This window comes from Chrysochloris asiatica, unplaced genomic scaffold (genome assembly GCF_000296735.1).
Source record: "Chrysochloris asiatica unplaced genomic scaffold, ChrAsi1.0 scaffold00077, whole genome shotgun sequence".
Lineage (NCBI taxonomy): Eukaryota > Metazoa > Chordata > Mammalia > Afrosoricida > Chrysochloridae > Chrysochloris > Chrysochloris asiatica.
The window spans coordinates 10,158,252-10,168,959 of NW_006408595.1; the positions used below are offsets into that span (position 1 = coordinate 10,158,252).

Sequence of the window (10,708 nt, forward strand, 5' to 3'; positions counted from 1 at the left end):
ACACACACACACACACATATATATATAAATATATTAGATACACTTTTGTGTCTAAGAGTCAGATTATTGCTAGAAAACTGCATTCAATGACTTATAATACCTTTATATAGATCCCAAACTGTTGCCTGAACACTTTTCTCTTTGGTAATTATTCCAATCAACACAAATAAAAAGTCACATTTATTAATGAATTTATATTTCCTTAAATTTCCTAATCATCTTTAAACAAAATTTCAACATTGAAACAACTTTAGTAATACTACGTATGATAGCTGTTATTATAAAAAAGAAAAAAAAAAAGTATAACTTTGCCATATATTTTTACTTTTTTTTTTTTATGTGTATGTTGAGATTTCTTTATTTCAAAGCTATCACACAGAAGAAAATAGTTCTATTACTACCAGAAAACTCTTATGGTTCCAATTCTCTCCCATCTATTTAGAACAAATCTGATAACACAAAGAAACCTATCTCATAGGTTAATATAAAAACTGAGAGCATCTCACAGGCTTGCGCAATATGTTACTACTCCCACTATGCCATTTTACGTACTATACAAAAATACCTGCAATACCCTCAATTCACCTGAATCCAAATCTATAATATCTTGCCTGAAAGCTTTTGTCTCTCTAACACCTATGAAATCTCAGAGACAAAGCAGGAGTCAGACCTGACTTCCTAACAACAGTTTTCTTATAGAAGCAGCAGGGGAAAGACCTTTCCAAGGTAATGCTACCTAGCGGACCTACCATGTAAGGTCAAAAATCAACCTGTCATTGATTTTAGGACCCAAAACTTATAACAAGCTAAATTATCAAAACACAATGAATACATCAGGGAGAACAATGGCTTAGTAGGATAAACACTGAACTTTGAACTATGAGGTCGATGGTTCAAGCTCACTAGCAGCTCCATGAGAGAAAGGTGAAGCTTTTTGCTTCTGCAAAGATTTACATTTTCAGAAACTATATACAGGGTCACTACGAATCAGAACCGACTCAACACTTAACACAACAATTAATCAATACATCAGAACACAGCAGGCATTAAATACTTATTGACTGATTATATGAAATAAAGCTCATAATTTGGCAAGAAATAAATTTTATATCATCAGATCTGATAACACTATATATGTTAGGCATTTACTCAGTCTAAATATTGAGCTTGGTACTAAAAGAGAATTAAAACCAATCAATCAAGCATGTGTATTGCCATCTAGTTAACTGTGGACCATACAAAGAAAACATATTTCATGACTTTTATCGATTTGGAACATGATACCCAACTGGAAGAAACTAGCACTTAAGATCAAAATTAATTTAAGTTCAAATAAATACTATACATTCTTTAAAAATTAACCAGCATTAGGTATTGGTCCCTTGAGACTAATTCCTAGTAACTCTCTAATTGTCTAGCATAAGAAGATAAAAAGTGAAGTCCTAGACGTTTCTATTTGTGACAAGTCAGACACTTAAGAGAAAGCTAGAAAGAACACTAATCAAAGTTAAAGGACCTTTGAAAATTTTAAGAGTACTATGTCACCATTTGTTTATTGGGAGGTTTGGTACTTATAAAGCTTTTCAGTTCCTCAAAACAGTTCAGAGCACATGCAATCTTAAAATAACTTTGTTTCCAGTCATAGAGACTAGCAATCAGAGATTAAAACAACAATAACAAAAACCAGCCAGAAGCTTAACCCTCATGACCCTTCTAATCAATTCTGTGAAATTTTGCTGACAATCTAGTTTTATTTCTTTAATAATTGCTTGTAAAGTAAGATGCAAGCAAAAATGAATCTTTAAACAAACAGAATATTGCCAGGAATATCTGTCATAATAATCAAATTTAGTTGGCTCAAAATAGTTCATACAGAAAAGTTACATTTTTGCATAAGGCTCCACTTGTTTTAAATAAATGCAGCACATGTCAGTTTCCTCCTTTCTCAACTAAAAGCTTTGGTGTTGCTGTCCATGGTGACACATACTGGCGGTATCAGGCAAGGACACCACTACTGAAACAACTCAAGCTTTATTTTACGCCTATTTCTTGGGGGCAGATTTGCTGACGTGGTTTTACTTTACATATTCAACTCTCTAATAATTGTGAGTTGCATTTCTTTTGAAACCATGGCACCAGAATCACAAAATTAAAATCTGGGTGGAGCGGAAGAAAAATGCTTTAATGCATCAGATATGTTAAACCAAACTCCATTTCTCTCTTGCCTTCATCAATACTTCACTATACGTGGAAGAAACTATATAGTCTTTCTGTACTGGTTTCACAACCTTTAGAAACTCATATTACAGTATCTTTTCACAAACCAAGCAATTTTCAAAAGCTTTGGTAAATCAAAACTGAATGCTTGATGGATTGGAATTTGCTTCTGGTTATACAACACATTTAAAAATAATTTGAAAGGTAGACATTTTGCCTAGCAAACGTCTACTGACTTCAGAAAGGAACTCTTAAAACGTCCTAAGTACAAAATTGACGTGGTATTACACATACTTCTAGATTAACATTTCACTGAAATAATTTCAAAATAAATTTTGAGAGATTATTATTTACTTTCTCTTCTCACGGGTGAAGAAGGAAGAATAATCTTTTAAGGTTGAATTTTACTTCATATATAGTATAATATCATATACAAATCCTGAAATGTTAATACTTCCAGAAAGCTACCCACATAAAGAAATTTGCCCTATCATTGTACTGAAACTTTCAGGGCACAATGTCTTAACTAAGATTAAGCTATCCTGTTTCCTACCTAAATCCATTTCACCCAGATGAGGCGTTTGTGTTATAATTCATTGTTCCCCAGACTCTAAAGTCAACCGTCTGCCATCGGAGTTTCTGTAGGATAATTAAGGGACTATCCATTCGAACTGGCAAAAGTGCAACAACCTAAGAAGGAAGAGGGGACTGAAGAAGATTGAGACAAGCAACTTTAAAAAGACAGCGAAGGTGTGTCTCAGGCCGACCCCTCCACACCGCAACTCAATAGGCATAACAGAAGTTAGGAGGAACGCGAGACCAACTCCTCCGGGCTTTTCAGAATTACAACCGCACTGGCGACTCAGCAAGCGTCTCATACCTTGAAAGAGAAAGGCTTTCGTCCCATTATGTAGCCCGGAGACCTGGCGCACTCCAGTCGTGGACTCCCCAAGTTCTAATTCTGTTAAGACGTCAATCTGCAGAGAGGGGTCCACACCAAGCCCCCAAACTGGTTGGGGCGGGGGAAGGGAGAAGAACAGAGCTCCGTCAATATTCAAGCCTTTTCCTTTAGTGTAGCAAAGAACCACATCTTCAAGATAATATTGGAAACTGAGGCGAGTGACTCCCCCTCCTCCGCTGCAAAGAGCATTCATTACCTGTGCTCAACAGCCAATCTTTAAATAGCGGAGCACCCAGTCCCGTTTCCATGACCTACTTTAAAAGCCCTCTCCGTACAAAGTTCCCCTTCGGCCCTCAGACCCTGGACTAAGTAAGGGTGTGACCCACCTTGCGGTCTCCAGCCACACACACACAATACAAACCCAAGCCCGCCCCCCGCGCAAGCTTCTCACTCCAGACCTACTTCTGGACCTGGAAAAGCGAGGTTTCCCTAGCTAGCCAGGATTGCTCCGGGTGGGGTCACCCCTTTTCCCCATCACAGCCCTGCGGCCACTCACCTGCTCCAAGACCGAAGATCAAACAGAATGTTTTCAGTAACACCCGAGACTCCATGGTGTGAATCTGCTCAGTCCATCGTCTCCCTCTTTAAAAAAATAAAAACCGAAAAGCAATTCTTGGAATAAAGCGGGAAATAGGGTTTGTTTTTTCTTCTGCTGCCTCGAATTTACTGATTACGAGGAATAATACGATTTGGTTCCTTACGAAGAAAAGGCGAGAACACCCGAGGTGCGTGAAGAACTTAGACCCTCCAATGTGCACATCATTCCAACACGTACTGCCCTGGCAGCGGCGCAGGCTGGAGGGTGGCCCAGAAAGGGGGGCCGGACTCTCCCCGGGGCTGCTCCGCCAGGGAATTAGAGCCGGGGCAGAATAAAAGCAGCCGGAGACGCGCACATCTAGAAGAGGGGCGGCCCCCAGGAAGCAGGGGGGCTAGGACGGCCCCGCACCTCCACTGTCTTCCACGCAGCCCGAACCTGTTGTAAAGGCAGAGACAATGGAGAGAGCGCCGGGAGACACGCGGAGGAGAGACTGCTCCTCCGGAGTGGGAGGGGCGAACCGAGAAAGGCGGGGAGAGGAGGAGTAGGGAGGGACCGTGGAGGGCGAGGCCCGGAGCTCGGTGCCCCTCTCCCGCCCAGGCTCCTCGCTAGTCTCCTCGCCGGGTCTATTGAGCACCGGAGCAGCTGCAGCCTACGCCCTACGCCCTCCCTCTCTAGCTGACCTCGGGCGACTGCAACCGCCTTTCAGGATCTAAAGATATAAATGCAAGGTGCTAAATTGATGGGCGGTCTTTCCTCAATTTTGGGCGCGTGTCTTGAAAGGCAGTCTGAGAGAAAGAAAAGATCACCCAGCCGCAAAGGGCAACGATAAAATGAGCCACGCTATCCGCCCTTTAGGCAAAGGAGGGAGGCCCGCGCACTACCGTGAACTAGGGTTCTGGAGCAGCCTTAGGACTTCAGGTACTCCTCCCAGGCGGGCGGACGGAAGCGGCTAAAGCACACTTGACTCTAGATATGGGGCTGGACAAATTAGGGAGAAACTGGCCGGGTGGCTAGCTAGGGAAGTCCCAGGAGCCCTAGTAGATAGGTTTCCTGCACGGGGCGGGGCGCTGTAGAGCATCCCGAGCGCTGAGAACGTAGGGGAGAACTTAGCTACTGACAGCTGCGGGACCTCGCGCGCCCCCTGCCAAACAGCGCTGCGTCTGGGTCTCCAGTTCCCAGGGCCAAAACAGGAGGTAAGGGGAACAGAGTGAAGGTCTGTACAGACTTCAGCGGACCAGTGCGTGGATGGATGAATGGATGGATAGATGATAGTTAGATGGATAGGTAGATGGCTATAGATAGATGATGTGATACATACATACATACATACATACATACATACATACATACATACGTACACACATACATACATATTGAAAGAAAGAAAAACCAAAACACAGAATGAGATTACAGAGCGCAGACTAAAAGAGTCATCCCATTGTTTACCACACTCATGTAGGCTCACTCGCCCGTCTCTTATATACACGTGTTGGAATGGGGTCAGGAGGACCAGAACAATGAGATCATTTGAAATATATTTCTTAGCAGGCAAAAGTATATTCAAGATCAGTGGCACATAACATTTTTCATATATGTTCCTAAAATTTCTAAGGTAAATCTTGAATGATGACATTAAGCTTACATATTTAAAAATTTAAGAGCTTCAAAAACAATTAAAATGTAAATCTGTACAAAGATCAATTGAGTTTTTTAACTGTCCAGCAAAACCAGGTAGATCTTTAATTCTCCAACAAAACACAAGAAACCATCTCTCTGGTATTCTCTGCTTTCAGTCTAGATCCATCTGACATGAGCAGTGATAGCACTCGATCCATGTCCTCTCAATATGGCTTGAATGTCTGGCAGTTTGCAACAATATTTCAGTTCTCTTCAGGAAAACGTTATTTGCATGTGATATTAATAATAATAAAGTTTGATCATTTGCATCCTATTAGATAACTTTTCTTTAAAATGGACATTAATATGGATCTCTTCCAGTCTGCTGGCCAGGAAACTGTCTTGAAATTTTCTTGGCAAAAACAAGTGAGTGGAAAAAAAAAAAAACGAGTGTTTCCAATGTTGCATCAATTTGTTGAACGAACTCGATTTGTAGTCCATAAACTCCAGTGCAGCTTGGACTTCCTTCTTCAGTACCAGTCGTTCTTGATGATATTATTCTACCTTCTGAAACAGCTGGACATCAACCAATTCTTTTTGGTTCAGTGGTTGTATTCTTTCTATCTTCTTTTCTACTTCCTGCAATCAACTTTTGATTGAACCTAGTGAAGCTTCCAGACTAAGAAGAAGGAATAGAGGGATTCTGAGGGATTAGCTCTTGAAAACCCTATGAATACTGCATAAACATTGTCTGGTATAGTGCCATAAAACGAAACCCCTCAGGTTGAAAGGCACTCAAAATACAAGTGGGGAAGAACTACCTCTTCAAAGTAGAGTTTACCTCAATGACATGGATGGAGCAAAGCTTTTTGGACCTTTATTTGCTGATGGAGCAAAACTCAAAATGAGAAGAAACAGCTGTAAACATCCATTACTAATCAGAATGTGGAATGTATGAAGTACAAACTCTTCAAAAATGAAACAGAGTACATAAAAATTGGTATCTTAGGCATTAATGAGCTACAATGGACAGCTACTGGCCATTTTGAACTGGGCAATAATGTGATTTTACTATGCTAGGAATGATGAATTTAAGAGAACTGGTATTGCATTCATCATTAGGAAGAACATTTCAAGAAATATCTTGAAGTACAATGCTGACAGTGATAGGATAATATTTATACATCTATAAGGAAGTCCAGTTAATACCATTATTATTCAAATTTATGCACTAACCACTAAGGCCAGTGGTGATGAAACTTAAGATTTCTACCAACATCTTCAGTCTAAAAATGACCAAATATGCAATCAAGATGTATTGATAATTACTGGTGATTGCAATGCAAAAGATGGAAACAAAGAGGAAGGAATGGTAGTTGGAAAATATGACCTTGGTGTTAGAAATGACACTGGAGAACACAAGATAGAATTTTGCAAGAGTAATGACTTATTAATTGCAAATACCTTTTGCAGCAGCATAAGATGACTATACGCTTGTATCTCACCAAATGGAATTCACAGGAATCAAATTGACTACATCTGTGGAAAGAGATGATGAAGAAGCTCAATATCATTAGTCAAAGCAAGCCCAGAAATCAACTGTGGAATAGTCCATCAACTCCTCAGGTTGAAGCTGAAGAAAATTAAAACAAGTCCTCAAGATCCAAAATATGACCTTGAACACATTCCACCTGAATTTAGGAGTCATCTAAACAACAAATTTGATGTATTGAACACTAATGACTTTGTTGTTGTTGTTGTTGTTAAGTGCCATTGAGTTGGCTCCGACCCATAGCGACCCTGTATAGGGTTTCCAAGGAGCAGCTGGTGAGCTTGAACCACTAACCTTGCAGTTCAAACGGCTTTGCAGGCTGGCACATTAACCTATAGTGCCACACCAGGACTCCACTAATGACTTTAGAGCAGATGAATTGTGGGATGACATCAAAAACATAGTGTGTAAAGAAAGCAAAATTCATTAAAAAGACAGGAAAAAAAGAACAGACCAAAGAGGGTGTCAGAAAAGACTCTGAAATTTGCTCTTAAACATACAGTGGTGGTGGTTATATGCCGTGGAGTCCGTTCCAACTCATAGCAGCCCTTTGTAGGGTTTCCAAGGCTATAAATCTTTACAGGAGCAGAAAATCTCATCTTTCTCTCATGGAGCAACTGGTAGGTTTGAACTGCCTACCCTGTGGTTAGCAGCCCAACATATAGCCTACTATGCTACCAGAGATCCTCTGAACATATAGTAGCTAAAGTGAACAGAAAAAATTACAAATTAAAAGGACTGAACAGAAAATTTGAATGGAAATCTCAAAAACACAAACTGAAGTATTATAATGACATGTGCAAAGACCTGGAGTTAGAAAACCAAAAGGAAAGAACACCATCAGCATTTCTCAAACTGAAAGAACTGAAGAAAAATCCAAGGCTGAACTTGCAATACTTAAGGATTTGATGGCCAAAATATTGAATGATGCAGAAAGCATCCAAAGACGATGGCAGGAACGTACAGAGTCACTCTACCACAAAGAATTAGTCCGTGTTCAAACATTTCAGGGCAGAAAAAGATCAAGGACCAAAAGAACACACCCATGCTGCAATGAAAGCATGGAGGAAAACAAGTCTCCAGGAATTGATGGAATACCAATTAAAATGTTTCAACCAACTAACATCACTCTGGAAGCATTCACAGTCTACACCAAGAAATTTGGAAGACAGCTACCAGGCCAACCAACTGGGAGAGATCCATATCTGTGCCCATTCCAAACAAAGGTGAACCAACAGAATATGAAAATCATCAAACAATATCATTAGTATCACACACAAATAAAATTTTGCTGAAGGTAATTATAAAACAATCAGAACAGTATATATACAGGAAGTTGCCAGAAATTTAAGCTGAGTTAAGAGGACTCCATATAGATATATAGATATAGATTTGTGTTGTTATTAAGTCAGGTTTTTGTTGTTGTTGTTGTTGTTGTTGTTGTTGTTGTTAAGTCCGTTCTGATTCATAATGACCCTGTAGTAGGCCTTCTGAGGAGTGGCTGGTAGTTTTGAACCATTGGCCTTGGTGTTACCAGTCCACACTAGAATTCCAATGGCTATAGATAAAGATAAATATAGATAGATAGATAAATAGATAGATAGATAGAATGATGTGAAATGTGTCCCAACATCAGTAATCATTACAAAATTCCAAATTAAAACCAAAATGAGATATATAATTATTGTTGTGTTGCTAAGTACCATCGAGCTGGTTCTGATTCATAGTGACCCTGTATAGGGTTTCCAAGGAGTGGCTGGTAAGTTTGAATAGCTGACCTTGTGGTTCAAACCAACCATGCATTCTAGTGCTTTATTATCTTACAGCGCCACACTAAGGCTCCAATTTTTTGTTGTTGTTAGGCGCCATCGAGTCGGTGCCGTCTCATAGCAACCCTATGTACAACAGAACGAAACACTGCCGGGTCCTGGGCTAAGCTTATAATTGTTGCCACACTTGACCCCATTGATGCTGCCACTTTGCCAATCCATCTTGCTGAGAGTCTTCCTCTTTTTCTCTGACCCTCCACCTTACCAAACATGATATCCTTCTCCAGCGACTGGTTCCTCCTAACAATATGTCCGAAGTATGAGAGATGAATTTTGGTCTCCAAGGAGCACTCTGGCTGCACTTCTTCCAACACAGATCTATTTGTTCTTTTGGCAGCCCATGGCACATTCAATATTCTCCTCTAACACCAAAACACAAATGAATCAATTCTTCTACGGTCTTCCTTATTCACTGTCCAGCTTTCATATGTATATGAGGTTATTGAAAATACCATGGTTTGGGTCAGGCGCACCTTAGTCTTCAAGCTGACATCTTTGCTCTTCAACACTTTAAAAAGGTCTTGTGCAGCAGATTTGCCTAATGCAATACTTCCTTTGATCTCTTGACTGCTGCTTCCACGAGTGTTGATCATTGATACAAAAAGAATGAAGTCCTTGACAACTTCAATCTTTTCTCTGTTGATAAGAATGTTGTTTATTGGTCCAGTGGTGAGGATTTTTGTTTTCTTTACATTGAGATGTAATCCATACGGAAGGCTGTGCTCTTTGATCTTCATCAGTCAATACTTCAAGTCCTCTTCACTTTCAGCAAGCAAGGTTGTATCATCTGCATATTGCAGGTTGTTAATGAGTCTTCCTCCAATCCTGATGACATGTTTTTCTTCATAGAACCCAGCTTTTTGGATTATTTGCTCAGCATACAGGTTGAAAAAGTATGGTGAAAGAATACAACCTTGTTGCACACCTTTCTTAATTTTAAACCGTTCAGTGTTCCCATGTTCTGTTCGAACAACTGCCTCTTGGTCCATGTATAGGCTCCTCATGAGTTAAATGTTCCCGAATACTCATACTTCACAATGTTTTCCATAACTTGTCATGATCCACACAATAGAAAATCTTTGCATAGTCAATAAAGCACAGGTAAGTATCTTTCTGGTATTCTCTGCTTTCAGCCAAGATCCAAAGGATATAGATAAAGATGTAGAGATAGATTGATAAATAGATAGATACAGATAGATAGATGTGAAAAGTGCCCCAACATCAGTAATTATTAGGAAAATAAAAATTAAAACCACAATAATAATTTAGCATAGCTAAATTTAAAAGACTGACAATTTTAAATGCTAACAGAGATGCAAAATGACATGAAGTCTCATTCTTTGCTGATGGAAATCAAATTACAAATAGTATAGGCACTTTAGAAAACTATTTGGAAGCTTCTTATGAAGTAAAACATTCACTTCTAGTATTTACCCAAGAGAAGTGAAAACCTATTTCCTCACAAAGACCCATTAGTGAATTGTAGCATCTCTGACTTATTTTAACCAAATTGTAAAAATAGCCCAAATATTTATCAATAGGTAAGTGAAAAAACAAATTGTGGTAAATTTATGTGGTGGAATACCATTGAGCAATGAAAAGCAATGAATTACTAATACTTGCAACAACATTCTCCTGTCACATTTTTGTTGCCTGCTACACAACTGATGTAGTGCTGTGGGTTCATGCACTGGACTGCAAAGTTGATTTGAACCACAAGGTCGGCAGTTGAAGCTCACCAGCCACTCCTTGGAAACCCTATACAGGGTCGCTATGGATTGGCACTTAACAACAACAACTATTACATAACTGAAGGCTGCTGGTAGAGTGATACTTGACTCATTGTCTTATTCCTTTTATTACATACTGACAACCATCAAAGTAGTAGAAAACTTAGGCTCAGTTACTTAACCCATCACATACTTTGACACCTTCCTTGACCCACAAGTAATTTGAAAAGGCCTAACATTTCAAAGATGAGGCTTTCTACTCCC

The 10,708-nt window shown here is 39.6% G+C and overlaps 1 protein-coding gene across 3 annotated transcripts in view; it reads right to left on the bottom strand.

Moving 5' to 3' along the window:
* Window positions 1-4,314, bottom strand: part of NELL2 (NEL-like 2 (chicken)) — a 646,329-nt gene extending 642,015 nt beyond the window's left edge. Inside the window, exons 1-3 of one of the 3 annotated variants that reach the window (XM_006865319.1) lie at window positions 4,152-4,308; window positions 3,675-3,760; window positions 3,098-3,226 (exon numbers count right to left, since the gene is read on the bottom strand). In XM_006865319.1, coding sequence (XP_006865381.1) covers window positions 3,098-3,226; window positions 3,675-3,729 — 184 coding nt within the window. In that variant the 5' untranslated portion in view covers window positions 3,730-3,760; window positions 4,152-4,308. Of the gene's footprint in view, window positions 1-3,097; window positions 3,227-3,374; window positions 3,518-3,674 lie in introns of those variants that run through there. The other 2 variants (XM_006865320.1, XM_006865318.1) reach the window with 2 other exon arrangements.
* Window positions 4,315-10,708: the final 6,394 nt, after the last annotated feature.